General features: G+C 48.0%; 4 protein-coding genes across 4 annotated transcripts; 3 read left to right on the plus strand and 1 right to left on the minus strand.

Annotated features, from left to right (window-relative positions):
• Window positions 1-1533: 1533 nt before the first annotated feature.
• On the plus strand, window positions 1534-3469 carry TrAFT101_000146 (uncharacterized protein). The gene is made up of 5 exons (XM_024902131.2): window positions 1534-1817; window positions 1904-2008; window positions 2073-2455; window positions 2525-2589; window positions 2660-3469. Exons 1-5 carry the CDS (start codon window positions 1665-1667, stop codon window positions 3106-3108), a joined length of 1155 nt encoding a protein of 384 aa, XP_024755857.1. The 5' UTR covers window positions 1534-1664; the 3' UTR covers window positions 3109-3469.
• A 357-nt stretch (window positions 3470-3826) lies between these two features.
• Window positions 3827-6575, minus strand: TrAFT101_000147 (uncharacterized protein). Its single transcript, XM_024908952.2, has one exon. The coding sequence runs from the start codon at window positions 6038-6040 to the stop codon at window positions 4064-4066; it is 1977 nt and encodes a 658-aa protein (XP_024755858.2). The 5' UTR covers window positions 6041-6575; the 3' UTR covers window positions 3827-4063.
• A 1354-nt stretch (window positions 6576-7929) lies between these two features.
• Window positions 7930-10879, plus strand: TrAFT101_000148 (uncharacterized protein). The gene is made up of 3 exons (XM_024907076.2): window positions 7930-9435; window positions 9490-9631; window positions 9699-10879. Exons 1-3 carry the CDS (start codon window positions 8137-8139, stop codon window positions 10757-10759), a joined length of 2502 nt encoding a protein of 833 aa, XP_024755859.2. The 5' UTR covers window positions 7930-8136; the 3' UTR covers window positions 10760-10879.
• A 473-nt stretch (window positions 10880-11352) lies between these two features.
• On the plus strand, window positions 11353-13179 carry TrAFT101_000149 (uncharacterized protein; the record flags this gene model as incomplete). The annotated part of the gene is made up of 2 exons (XM_024910300.1): window positions 11353-11865; window positions 12088-13179. 2 exons carry the CDS (start codon window positions 11353-11355, stop codon window positions 13177-13179), a joined length of 1605 nt encoding a protein of 534 aa, XP_024755860.1.
• Between the last annotated feature and the right edge of the window lie 1175 nt (window positions 13180-14354).

The following is a 14354-nucleotide window of genomic DNA, read 5'->3' on the forward strand; positions in this document are numbered from 1 at the left end:
CCGCCTTGCACACTCCATAGTAGGGCACAGAGTCGCTAAGACGCCCTGAAGATAAAACGGCGTTCTTGCAAATGGCTTTGATTCTCTTGCTAAAAATGACGCTAAGAAAACAGAAAAAGAGAAAAGAAAAGGCCCCCTTAGATGGCAGATTTCGAAGCGCTTCACCCTGATTGCAGTTTGAGCTTGTAGTATTTCGTAGATGTAGTATGGAGAAAGTCTCTTTTTTGCTATACCTATGTTGCTTTCATTGTAAAATTTTTAGTTCATTAGCTAGTAATATATGAACTAGTAGTATATTCAGCCTTTTCAGCGATCTTATACCGAACCAAGGCAAAGCCGAAACAGTTAGTCAATAACGGGTGGAACTGCGGGTAATTCTTCACCCTGTTTGGGTTCGGTTGCAGCCCCGAGAGCAGGTCTAAAGCAACTGGGAGGGTTGCGCGATGGCAAGGCGCTGAGGGGTAGCTCCCAGCTAATTGGGATAGGCACGAATCCGTAACCGAGGCAGCTTGGTCTGGTCTAACTCTATCTCGGCCGGTTCTGCATGTGCCATAATGCTCGAGTTTGAACTTGTGACATACAGTAGGGCTGGCTATAGCAATACAGTGTGGCATACTCTACCCTACCCAGTACGTCGTCAACTGTTGAAGTTATTTATGTACTTGACTGAACTCGGCTACCAGCAAAACAGGGTGTGGAGTCAAAAGACTGGCTAGGTGACTGTCACCAGCGAGTCAAGGGGAGTAGATTTATCGGGGAAACGAGTGTCAGTTGGATGGATGGATTCGCTCGTGGGACAGATTCTCCCTGTTATCTGCGCGCGCTGCTTGTCGTGAAAGGGGGCATTCAACTAAAGAAAGGCACTTGTGGGTAGGCGCCGGATGCCACTAATACGCACAATGCCGTGGCCGGGGGCCGTTGATCTCTTTTCAGCTCCCCCACAGATAGTCAAGCTGCAAGTCCGAGGAACGGGGGGTTCGTAGATTTGGTAAGATTCTTATCCACACATCCAATCGAGGATGTGGTTATCTTGCACGGAGTGAGCGAGCAAGTCAATGCGAAGTCGATGCGTGCCTGGGGCCAGGAAGACAGATCGATGGATGCTTGGGCCTCCTAGATTAGTTCGTCAAGGGACAGCGCTGCTGCCGCATTTGGCTAATATCCGCGTCGGCGTAGGCTGGTGTTTGCCCCCGCACAAGATGCTAACCCCTGACATGACTCGTAAAATCCTTGGTGGTTCCCCATTTTTTATACGCAACCTCGTTTTTTGCACACTCACAACTGCGCCACAGACAGAGAAAATTCTAAAACTGTTGAGATTGAGCCCGGGAGATGGAGGGAATGGTCCGTTATAAAGGGCAACCTGCCGCCGATCGGGGCGCTACGTGTATACTAGTCTGCCGCTTCTGGGAGTCCACGCTGCCGTCTCTCTGCGGGCAGGGGCAAGAGAGGAATTTAATTACTACTTATGCTCGACGCGAGTTTTTTGCAGGACGCTTCTGTTGATGCTATAAGAGATGTGATGCTTCGTATACAGTAGACACCGACTTTCGCATTCCGCTCGTTTCCGCAAGGCGTTTCCATTCCGAGTTTCCTCTCGCCTTCAACAGCTTTCCCTTCCAACACCAACCGATTGGCCTGCTCGCCAGAGAGCATGAGCCACGATGGCTGACATTCCCAATCGTGGTCCGCAGCTTATAGCTGTGGTAGCAGTGCTGCTAGTCTTTTCACTCACGGCTACAATTCTCAGATGTTATGTCAGGATAAGTCTCGTGAAAGCATTCGGCGTGGATGACTATCTCATGGTCTTTGCCATGGTACGTGACGGACGAGACACCTCGCAGCACCGATTCTTTCCGATGCATCCGTAATTTACGAGTTACTTACTTCTCTCTGAACGCAGATGACTTTTATAGCGTTCTGCTCTGTATGTCTCACGGGTGTCCATTATGGTACTGGCCGCCATTATTGGGATCTCGCAGAACACGACATCGAAGAGGCATTGATGGTAGGTGTTGAATTATCAGCACATGGCCCGCAATCTCTAGCCAAGAAACTAACATATCACACAGTACTGGTATTTCTGCTACATCTGGTACTGCGTAACGATGGTTCTCACCAAAATCTCCATCGGATACTTTCTCCTACGCATCACCGTCGAGCGGATACACAACTGGATTATCCTCGTCGTCATGTCGCTCAGCGTTATCACGGGCATCTGCTTCTTATTTATTACTACGTTCCAATGCCACCCAATTTCCTTCTTTTGGAACAAGAATCAAGACGGGACCTGCATCAATATCGACGTCATCATCGCCTTCACCTACCTATACAGTGCTTTTAGCGTCATCTGCGACTTCACTTTTGCACTGCTTCCCATCGTACTCATCATGCAACTCCAGATGAACAGCAAGACCAAGATTGCATTGATCCCAGTTATGCTAATGGCCTGCGTGTATGTTCCTTGTGATCCCTTCCCTTTCTTTCGTTTTGCCAGACCTTTTGCTAAAATACTCTGAAACAGTGCCAGTGTTGCTGTTGTTGTTCGCTTCCCCTATGTCAAGGACTTTAAGACTGTTGACTTTTTGTGTAAGTTTTTGCCACGGGCCCCCTGCTCAGTCGCTCAATGTCCAAGTTAACTAACTGGGGCATTTTTTAGGGGCCACCATCGACATCGCAATTTGGTCGACTGTGGAACAAGGGCTGGCTATCACAGCCGGTAGCCTTGCGACCATCCGACCGCTCTTCCGCAAGATTGCGGCCAAGCTGGGGTGGTCTACGATGGGATCGAATTTGCCGCCCACTGGAGAGGGCGCGTCTATGGGTAACCATCAGACTACCGGCCGATCGAGGAAAAACAAATCAAGAGACCCATTCAGTCTCGCCACTTTTAACCGTAATGAGGAGGAGGATGAGGAAGGAAATGGGCAGTTGAAGTTGGTGGAGGGATACCCGGGAAATTTCCAAACGACAATCACAACCATCACTGCTGATCCAAAGTCCGTATGGGGATCGAAAAGACACAAGGGGGACAACGAGAGCGAGGAAGAGCTTCGGATGGAGGGATCAAAGGTCAGAAGCTTCCTTATCACGGAAGAAACTGTATGACCGCTCGGTCATGCGATGGAGTTCATCAAGGAGGCTGGCATCATTCCTCCGCCTGCTAACTAGTTAATATCACCTAATCACATACCCCATACCCGAGGTGGATCCACCAGAGTCGCGGAGAATGTCGATAACCATATATATCCAGAGGCTCAAAGGCTCAACCTGTCCTCATTCTCCGCTGCTCTGATAGATTCGCTTCTTATATCATATTTAGAATCGTCCGACGTATATATACGCTGTGGACATTAAGCAGGTTGCCTCGAGCCCCTGCTATGGCATCTGGCAAAATCTATTACACCACGCTCCAAAAGACACAGTAGTAACCTACGTGAGAGCATGAGGCTTTTTGCTCAGGACAAACTATCTCTCTACCTAGCTTGTTTCCGACTGTCTACCTCTTATAGCCATGATGCAAGAGATGACGTGCTCCGTGTGCCCAAAGGTATTTAGATACTTTAACCCAGATATGTCCCCGGAAGAGGGCGGAGCATGCCGCAGCATATTGGAAGTCACAGGTGCAGAACGGCTGCTAATGGTGTTTTCTTTTGTTCCCATCATGGTCGGACGCGCTGTAAGCCCGAGTTACTGCCCTATCAGTTCCTGTCCACTAGATAGAGGTCATCAGCTTGGTACTCACTCTGTGCTCGTACATGCTCGATAATGAGACTTTGCGTTTCATGTGAATATCGTAGCCGATTATTCTCCTGAAATTTGATTACCAGAATACTAGCTAGTTATATACCCTTGTGATATAAGACAAATTTGATTTCATTAATTTTCAAATTAAGTTAGAGTGGTTTAATTAAGCCTCTAAGAGGTTACATTTTAAAATAAAGTGATATTAACTAACAGGCATCAGGCTATGACTGTTTGAAAGAACCATGCCATTTAATGCTACAGTTATGACATCAAGCAAAAGTACACAGGGCTAAGCAACTACTATACCAATGAAATCCTAAACTCTTTCAAACACCGGCATATAGTCTAATGGGCATTTGGCTTGAAGCGTTTGCCCTCCGGGTAAGGCGACGCCATCTGCACCCTTCCAGCTTGCTCCCTTTGGTAAGTATACCTCTATTTCAGCTACACCAGGCTTCAGAACCGGACAGCATAGGTACTTATCTCCATACATATACTGCTTGCCGACTTCCCAACATTTCTCGTCCTCCGGAAATTCGTAAAATAGAGTTCTCATAACAGGGCTTCCCTTCTCGTGGGCCGCCGCCATGAGCATCCTGGTGTACGGCCTCATACTTTCACGGAGAGCCATGTACTTTTTGCAAATGCTGTATATCTCTGGACCGTACGACCAAACTTCGTTATCTGCACCGCTTACACACGTTGCGCCGCCAGTTGTACCATGCTGAGGCTGGTGCGGTTCTCGATCGCCATGGAGTCGGAATACAGGGCAGAAAGCACCCCACTGGAACCAGCGAGCAAACAGTTCTCGAAAGGCTGGATCATTGGGGTCTCCTCCGTGGAACCCACCGATGTCCGTGGTCCACCATGGGATTCCTGCGATACCCATGTGCAGTCCTGCTGCGAGCTGGTTGTTGAAACTGGACCATGATGAAGCAATATCGCCGCTCCAGACTAGGGCGCCATATTTCTGGCTGCCGGCCCACGCACAGCGAACCAAGTTTACAATCTGCTCATGCCCTTCTTTCCTGAGTCCGTCGTAGAAACCTTTTGAATATGAAACCGGATAGATGTTACCAATGCTGAGGTTAGAGCCGAGATGATATCTAAAGTTTTCAAAATCATAAGCCGTATACTCGGGCTCTGCCTCGTCCAGCCAGAACACTTTAATCCCTTTGTCGTAATAATTCTTCTTCACTTTCTCCCAGACGTATTCTCTTGCTCTCGGGTTGGTAGCATCAAAATGAACCGTGTTACCCTGGAATTCCATGACGGTGCGTATACCCCGGTCCACGCGGATGAGGTAGCCACGTTCGACCATTTCCTCGTAATTCTCAGAGCGTCTGTCAACCGTCGGCCAGATTGAGACCATCAACTCGACTTTCATCTCCTGAAGCTCTCGGATCATTGCATCCGGATCCGGCCAATATGTGGGATCAAACTTCCACTCGCCCTGCGTTGGCCAATGAAAGAAGTCAATGACGATGAGATCCAGCGGCAGGCCCCTTCGCTTGTACCCTCGGGCAACATTGAGCAGCTCTTCTTGGGTTTGGTAGCGCAACTTGCATTGCCAGAATCCAAGCCCGTATTCTGGCATCATTGGAACTTTGCCGGTCGCATCAGCGTAGGCCTCCTCGATCTCTGCTGGGCTGTCACCCGCCACCACCCAGTAGTCCAGGGTTGTGGTGGAATATGCCTCGAAGCTCATGATGTTGCGACCAAGAACAGCGCGTCCGACGGATGGATTGTTCCAAAGGAAGCCGTACCCAAGAGATGAGAGTGCAAACGGCACGCTTGCTTGGGAGTTGCGGTGCGCCAGTTCAAGATCGGTGCCCTTCAGGTCGAAAAAGGGCTGCTGGTACTGCCCCATGCCATAGATCTTTTCATTAGCATTCACACTCTCAAAGCGCATTGTGAGGTTATAGTTGTCTGTGCCAAGAATGCCTTTGAATTCACGAGCCGAGACCTCGATGGCGCTGCATTTGGGATCCAGCACGTCTCTGCGGTTCCGTGTATACTCCTCGAGCAATAGCTCTCCCTTGGAATTCCACACCATGATCTTGCCCGACTTGCTCACAGCGGCCTTGATCTTGCCATTGACAATGGTGCCGCTTGTTTCGGTAATCTCGATGCTGGACTTTGATGAAGAAGGAGACTGGAGCGCCCAGTCGTGCTGAGGCATAGAAGGCAGCTTGGTTGCGCGAATTCTCAGGGAATTGGCGCCCCATGGCTCGATCCAAAGCGTTTCGGCATCGTATGTGAATACAAGGCGATTTTCCTCAGAGTGTAGCATTGCGAACCGGTAATCCAACGCTTTGCCTTTTTCTTCTCCCTTTGTTCTCTGGTGTGTGTAGAGTCTAGAGACTCTACGACATAGAAAAATAGAAGATCCGAGGTTCGGAAACGGATGATGATAATAATGCTGAGCGAGAGCTGCAGGAGGAGAAATCGAAAGACTTCCCCATTACATGCTGGGCTTTTAAACGGACGACTGCATCTCCTCTATGGCCGCCGCCACCGGAGGAAGTCTTTCGCTATGATGTGATGTAAGAGAACTCTCCTTGGACCATTGTAGGGACCTCATAGAAGACCCATCATTACTCTGGTTTAGACTAGGAACTGCTCCTCTCGGCAGCTCCCCGAAGCTGTTCACAACACCCTCTCACTCTTCCCCAGTTCACACTTTCGCTGCTCTGGCCCCACCCCCACCGGACTTTTGACAGAGCCATCCTCCGGCACTGGAGCTGGCTCAGCTGCAGGTGACAACACATATACTCGACATGTGAGAGACTCGGATCAACATCATATAAACTTTAACAACCTCGACAGATGCGATATAACCCGAAAACCGACTCGATAGCTGTTACAGTGTAGTTGTAATTAAGGAAGCCAGCTCTGGCGCTGTCTCAAGCGCGCCCATAGCTGGTCCATAACAGGGAGAAGGGCAAAAAGCACTAAAGGCTAAAGTAATTAACCGCCAAAACGCACTGAGAAACACGATGCGGGGGATACCAAGGCCAAAACAGCGATATGTAATGTTCTTGGCCCCACACTCTAATAGGGAGCCCTACGGGGTTAGTTTCCGATGGGGGATAGTGACCCTTAGGAAAAGAGAAAGAGAGAATAGCATTAATGAAAAGGCTTAGTTGCGAATGCTTATTTCCTAGCAAAAGCCTCAGTTTGTATGAAGTCAGAGCAAGGCTTCAGTCAGATGAAAAGCCCATCTTCGCCCATGCTCGAGCCATCCACTGAGATCACCGTTAGACCTCATTTCACGATATTATGGATTTGAATAAATAACAACTGAACGGTTACTCCTATAGGAGCACTTTAATGTTCATTTGGCATTTATAGACCACATTACGACTAGTAGTTAGTTGCTACATCACTGCCATATTTCCGCTCGTAATCGTAATACTACACTATGTAGTGCATCAGCCCAGTTCATCATCAGAACTCGTCCTAGTTTCGATGTGGGATATACGCTTTAATGTGCGTTGTTATCCTGAGGGTCGCGTGTAGACTTTTTTGAAGATTGTGGGAAAAAGGTTCTCTATGTTTCGCATCAAGTACAATATGAGTGAGCGCAGTTCAACTCTAGGTTAGTATAATACGGAGCTGTGATGTGCACTCCACAGTGGCGGCGTTCAAGGGACGAGTTTCTGCGGGGTTTGGCTAGGGTTGCTGATGCGATGAGATAAGTACAGGCTGTGTGTGGCCGCTTCAACTTCCCCCAAAACTCCTTATGCCGTCTCACATGCCTTCTCGCAAGCCTTCTCGCCTAGAGTTGCCTCCTTTGCAAGTTTTTTGCCAAACTGTTCTGTCACCCTCTTGCCATGGTGCCTTGCGCAAATCAGAGGCAAACCCTGTGATGATCACTACGAGGCCCAATGCCGTCCCGTCACTCTCCTACTCTTTGTATACAGAAGAATCAGTTGGTAGACATGACGACTGCGATCTCGGTTGGATCGAATGTCGGCACAGATAAGAAATGTGGTATTTGCGATGCGACTTTTAGCAGGCAAGAGCACCTTATCCGCCATACTAGGAGTCATACTCGTGAGAAACCTTTCAAGTGTCTCATTTGCGGGAAAGGATTCGCTCGCCAGTAAGTCACTTGAGCTTTACCCGCTCTGTTTTACACTCTAGACACACGATATAATATTTGCGACACCGTACAGGGATGTCCTGAACCGTCATCACACATCGCATACACAGGATCACGAAGAAGCAAGTGCTGTTACACGTTCCAGAGCATGTAGACAGTGTGCCACGAGCCGTGTTCGCTGCTCCCGGAGTGATCCATGTAAACGTTGCATTGAACGCAGCTTGACTTGCACTTTTCCTACAACACGGAAATCCAAGACCACGGCGATTGTCAGCACGGGGATGCATATTGACAACGAGCCGCAATATACAACGTTGGACGCAACTCACCAAACAATTGGAGACGGTGCCTCACTAATTACAGCTAGACCTGAGGTATCTGCAAGTATCAACGGCGCTGATCTCAACGAATGTGGCCCTGAGGCGGTAAACAACAATCGTTTAGCATTCAGAACCGATGCTTGGAGAGCCCAGCGTATCTACGAGTTTAATCCAATCCCGGACTTTAATGAGCAGGCCATGGACCTACTCTCTATGAACTGGATGTCTCCTGAGAATCCTCCCTCGTTTGTGTGGAACGGACTTATTGCTGTGCCGCCCTATGCTGAGAATGATAAGAATGTCCCATCTATGCCTTTTTGCTTCCCTACTTCGAGCCCTTTGCCCGCCTCTGATCACGAGTGCGTGCCACTTAATAACGTACAGGCGCCTAACATTGGGCGAGCTAAAACCAGCATCGATGGTGCAAGCCATTCGACTGATACTATTGGCAAATATGGGTCTGAGGTAAGCAAATCTATGACTGGGAGTTACTACGTAGATGGCGATGGCTCTCGAGCACCGTTTCGCGGTCAGGCTACCCAACAATGGAGAGGACGACAAATGATGGCTGCCGACGATGCATCAACACCTGAAAGAAGCGCGGCCAATTACGTAGGTGGTGAAAGAATTGGTTTACGGGAGGACTCTCTGGTGGATGCGGATGGCTATAGCAACATGATACGACAATTACATTTCGGGCTGAGCAAGCAAAATGTGCCTGTGGATGCCATCTCCTTCCCGTCTTTACAGTGTATTGCTCTATGCGTCCATTCATACTTTGCTTATTTCCATTCTACATTCCCCTTTGTTCGGAAATCGACGTTTTTGGAAGACTCGAGAGAAAACTGGCTACTTCTCCTTGCTGTTGCCGTTATTGGATCCAAATATGATAAAGAACGGCTGCTTAGCCCAGAGTTTACAGCTGTTCTGGAAGGCATGTCTATTAGAAGAGTATGCCACGGTCGACGAGAAGAAGCTGGAATCCCTTCAACATCACCATTCTGCAAGTTGGAAAATAGTTCGTTCAGCCTTCCGGATTTGCAGGCGGCCAGCCTCTCCTTGATCTGCTCACTACACAGAGGCAAGCAGGGCATGACAAGGTGTGCTTTGATGGAACGACACTACCTTGTTGGAGCATGCAAAGAATTTAATCTGCTATCTGGAGAGTCGGAAGACAGTCATCATCATAGCGATGGTGCCAATGTTGTACAGGACTGGTTAAGAAAGCAGTCTCGTATGAGGACCGGCTTGATGATATGGGTATGGCCTATAAAACAAGAACTATAACCGCTTGTCCAGCTGACATGTCTCTAGGTACTTGACGCTATGATCTCATACGAGTTCAATGCAGCTCCATTGATGCAACTTGTAGATGTAAAGGTCTCCTTGCCCTGCGAGGATCACATCTGGGAATATCCATCAGTAGAAAAGGTTGCAGCCGAGCAGAAATCATCTGGTATATTACCCGCGAGCGTAGCAACCATTTCTTAAAACATTGATAAGCTAATAATCTCTGCCTATAGTCACACTGCTAGACGTGATCGAGATGCTGTATATCGAGAAGAGACTCCCAGAGAGCCTCAGCGAATTCAGCAATATTTTAATCATCCACGGCATTTGGCGAAGGACGAAGGAGGTTATCAACCAGAGCCGGACTCGGCTGACAAACTGGATCCCTAGCGCTGCCATCCAAGGACAAGAAACCTATCAAAGCGCATCAGCAGAAACCTGGCCGCCGTCGAGTCCAACGCTATCAAAGTGGCGCAATAGTGCATGCGATTGTCTGGATATATTGCACTGGAGAGCTAATGGCAAGGCAGCCAATGCCGGAGGACTGGAACACCCTACCATCTTGTATTTACACCTATCTCGTCTCATCTTACTTACGCCTGTAGCGCAAATCCAAACATTGGCAACCAACGCCAATAACACCAACTCTACAAACTCAGCTGCCAGCCAGAGATATACAGAAGCAAGCAACTGTGTGCTCAAGTGGGCCATTAATGACTCGTTCAAGGCTAGGCTTTCAATCATTCACGCCGGCGCGCTATTTTGGCACATACGACGGTACTCAAGAAGGTGCTTTCTGGAGCCTTTCGCAATATACATGGCCACGCTCATCATCTGGGCGTACAGTATTTCGGTGAGGTTTGCAAAACAACAGGAAGAACTTGAAGCTTTCGCAGCTTCGATGGAGGGACCTGTATCATCTGAAGCCCGCATGGTGCCCACTGCGTCCCAGCAATCGACGACTTCCAAGGATGAAGAACTGGTTTCAGAACTTTCTTTTTTCTATATCGACCGACCGTGCGACGATGAGATGGTGCAAATATACCTCCGCCATGGCGATAAGCTGTCTGCACATATGGCAAGAGTTGGGATCATTACGCAAGCCTCTGCTCCCAGCAGAATCCTTAAAGAAGGCCTCCGGCTCCTTGCAAATGACACAACAGGTGGCAGTTCGGTATTGGTGACTGGTTCAAGTGGGCTAGACGGACCCAAAATAAGCACATGGGGGGCAGAACAGACTTACATGGGAGTTCTAGATGCCTTGTCTCAGACAATGGGGCAGAGGCAGACATGAGGGTCTTTGATCTGGACTTAACCATCACACACCAAGGGTAGGCGAACGACTGATACACGCAGAAATGTACGTACCGCTCCCTAAATCTACCCCCATTGCAATTTGGCTTACTATTCTCGGATTTTAAGACCTCCTCACCGCCATGACACCAAGTCAAGTCATTCCTCTCCTCGCCGGAGACAAAAATCCCATGGGTTATCTAAAGGTGCTTCTTAAATGGGAATTTAATTAGCTTCTGATCATCTACAGGTTATGGCTCTATAATTATGCGGAGTATAGAGCATAGATACTCTGAGGTGATTGCCCAATCGCACGACATTTCTCTCTATCCACCATGTTTTACTCTTCGCTTAATAAAGCTCCCTTCTCCCTTCTCCAACCTTCATGAAATGTAAGGAGACTTGATACGACCCGAATGGGTTAATTCAGTCTCAAAGTTATCTCCCAATATTTGGATCAAGACTCTGAGCCGCTTGAAAATTATTATAGTTGAGACCCGCCTACATACCCCGAACATTCCCATCCACCCGGCTCCCATCATCCCATTTCAACTTACCTCTGCTTCATTCTCACAAGCCAGCTTACAAGCAATCATGATAAACGAGGATGAAAAGGTTGAAACTGTCACGTTGGAGCACCAGAGCTCCGATGGTGCTAGAGATATTGAACTAGCGAAGCAAGCAGCCGAGGCCGATCATAGCCTTAGTTTCACGGAAGCCATTCGCAAGTATCCCAAGGCAGTTATGTGGTCGGTTCTGTTGTCAACTTCTATTATCATGGAAGGCTACGATATCGTCCTCCTCTCTTCTTTCTTCGCGCAGCCATCCTTTATGAAACGATACGGCGAGTTCGACCCCAAGTCCAAGACGTATCAGATCTCCGCGTCGTGGCAGAGTGGCCTCAACAATGCGGTTAGCATTGGTACAATATTTGGTGCCTTTGCCAATGGTTACTTCTCACACAAATTCGGCTATCGCAAAGTCCTCTTGGTGTCTCTACTTCTCATTGTAGGATTTGTGTTCATCACCTTCTTTGCTCCCAATCTTGGAGTTTTGTTGGTTGGAGAGCTATTGTGCGGCATCCCATGGGGAGTTTTTGCAGCAATGGTACGTGCATATCGTCTTCGACCCAACCCCCTGCGTGCTCCGACATATCCCAAACCCCAATTATGCCCCAAATCCTCCTTCTCATTTTTTTTTACTCCCTGAGGCTTGACAAGTCTGTTCAGTGAAAGACACGGGGTTTGAGTCATGCCATTTGGTTCCCTCTTTCTATCATGCTACCTATGTGGCTGGAGAGAAAACTTATTAATGTATCCATACAAATAGGCCCCTGCGTATGCATCAGAAATTTGCCCAATGGCTCTCCGTGGCTATTTGACCGTTTATGTTAGCCTATGCTGGGCTTTTGGTCAGCTCATATCAGCCGGGGTACAGGCCGGGTTTGAGAAAAATACAACAGAATGGGCTTATAGGGTCCCCTTTGCGATCCAATGGGCTTGGCCCATTCCACTATTCTTCATTCTTTGGTTTACCCCAGAATCACCATGGTTCTTTGTCCGTCAAGGCTTCTTTAGCGATGCGGAAAAGACCATCATTCGCCTCGGTGCAGATAGGGATACAGCTAAGCAAATCTTGGCTATGATGATCCATACAAACGAACTAGAAGTGTCAATTAATAAGGGCACATCTTATTTGGACTGTTTTCGCGGCATCGATCGCTATCGGACAGAGATTGGATGCCTGGTTTTTGCTGCTCTGCCGTTTTGTGGGTTACCAATGGCAGCGACTCCGACTTATTTTTTTATCCAAATTGGACTGCCGACGTCAATAGCGTTCCAAATATCTCTCGGCGGGCGGGGACTCGCATCTCTGGGACCGATAATCTCATGGTTCCTGATACCCCATTTTGGAAGGCGAACAATGTATCTTTGGGGCTTAGGCATGCTGGCTGCGATATTGCTTATCATCGGATTCATCAATATTGGAGCTGCTGACTCTGTTGGGGGCTCTTACGCCCAAGCGAGTATGATCATACTATGGCAGTTCGTCTTCTACGTTACTGTTGTCCCCATGTGCTACGCAATTATTGGCGATGTATCTTCGACTCGTCTCCGAAATAAAAGTGTCTGCCTCGGCCGAATCGCGCTTTATATCGCCCAGATTGTGTGCAACGTTGCTAACCCGTATATGCTAAGCCCTACTGCAGGAAACTGGCGTGGAAAAGCCGGCTTCTTCTGGGGGTTCTGGGCCCTTGTCTTTTTCGTTTGGGGCTGGTTCAGGCTTCCCGAAACCAAAGGCAAAACTTTTGAAGAGATGGATATTCTTTTTGCATCTGGCGTCAAAGCTAGGGACTTTGCAAATTATGAAGTGAACGCTTATGTTGACGGAGACAATACTTTAACTAATACAAAAAAATGAGCACTAATGGGCAATTGCCTCGAGATTTTAATTTGTGTTATGTTATGAGTACTTAGCTATCAAGAGTATAATTACATTCCTTTAATTTCGATAGAAAAAAAGTTGCTGTCTGTGTATTTCACTATTGCTTTCCGGCCTATAAACGAAGGAATCTGGATGACTCCTGCTGCGCCTGGATTCCATCGCACAAAATGTCTCGAAGACCAAGAAATTAAAAGCACAGACAAAGGGCCGTTAGATGATAGTAAAAGTAACCACAGGTGGTGATCTTAAGCCTATGTTTACTAACAGTACGGGCTGAAGAGTGTCGGATGTTTCGGGCTAGTGAAGTAACCCATGTGTAGAGACTGAAAGAAGAAATGGTAGAGGATTCCGTGCATCGGTCTAATATTGACATAGTGCAGTAAGGTGGAGGGGGAGAGTGCATTTGAGCGACTGTAGGAAATGAATGCAACTGGCTGAGGTGTTTGGCTCGAGCCAAAATACTTTGGTTAGATTTTGTGTCGGCGTAACTGTTAAGTCACTTTGATAAGAATTTGCTTGCAAAAATACGGCTCTTCCGGGCTTTATTGCATGCTCGGTACATAAGAGACATAACCGTGTGACGCAGACGTTCATTGGGTAGCATAGAACATTATGGGGACCTGAGCGATACCAATACCCCTTCATATCAGCACCACCATGAGGTGAATAGCTGAGCGGGTGATTGGCTGTCCAGGGCCCCGCAAAGGGGACGTTTACATGCAGTATATAAACGGGAGGATGAACCCCTCCAAAGAGGTTGGAACTCTGTCCTCTTTTTATTTCCCTGCATAGAGCTTCTAGTATAGAGTGTGGAAATATGTCTGGCAGTCGCGATTGGGGATTTTATTTGTGTGGTCGATATGAGAAGATAATGCAGAGACAGGTTCAGTTAGAGAGTGTGCTCAGGGTTAGAGAGGACTGTCCATCTATGACATGCTCGAAGAGTCGAGAGTTGAAGATAGAAATGAAATTCACCCCTATTTCAATAATTCCATTGAGCGTCATCTTTTTGGGAGCAAAAAGAAAGCCCGGGCTGCTGTTGGCATCTATTGCAAGCGGTTCCATGGTGAGGCACTACAGTACCATGTCGCTGTTCGCTTCTCTACAAGAACGAATTGGTGAAATGCAGAGAAGGCGTTAGCTGTGCACGT

This window comes from Trichoderma asperellum, chromosome 1, assembly GCF_020647865.1.
Source record: "Trichoderma asperellum chromosome 1, complete sequence".
Lineage (NCBI taxonomy): Eukaryota > Fungi > Ascomycota > Sordariomycetes > Hypocreales > Hypocreaceae > Trichoderma > Trichoderma asperellum.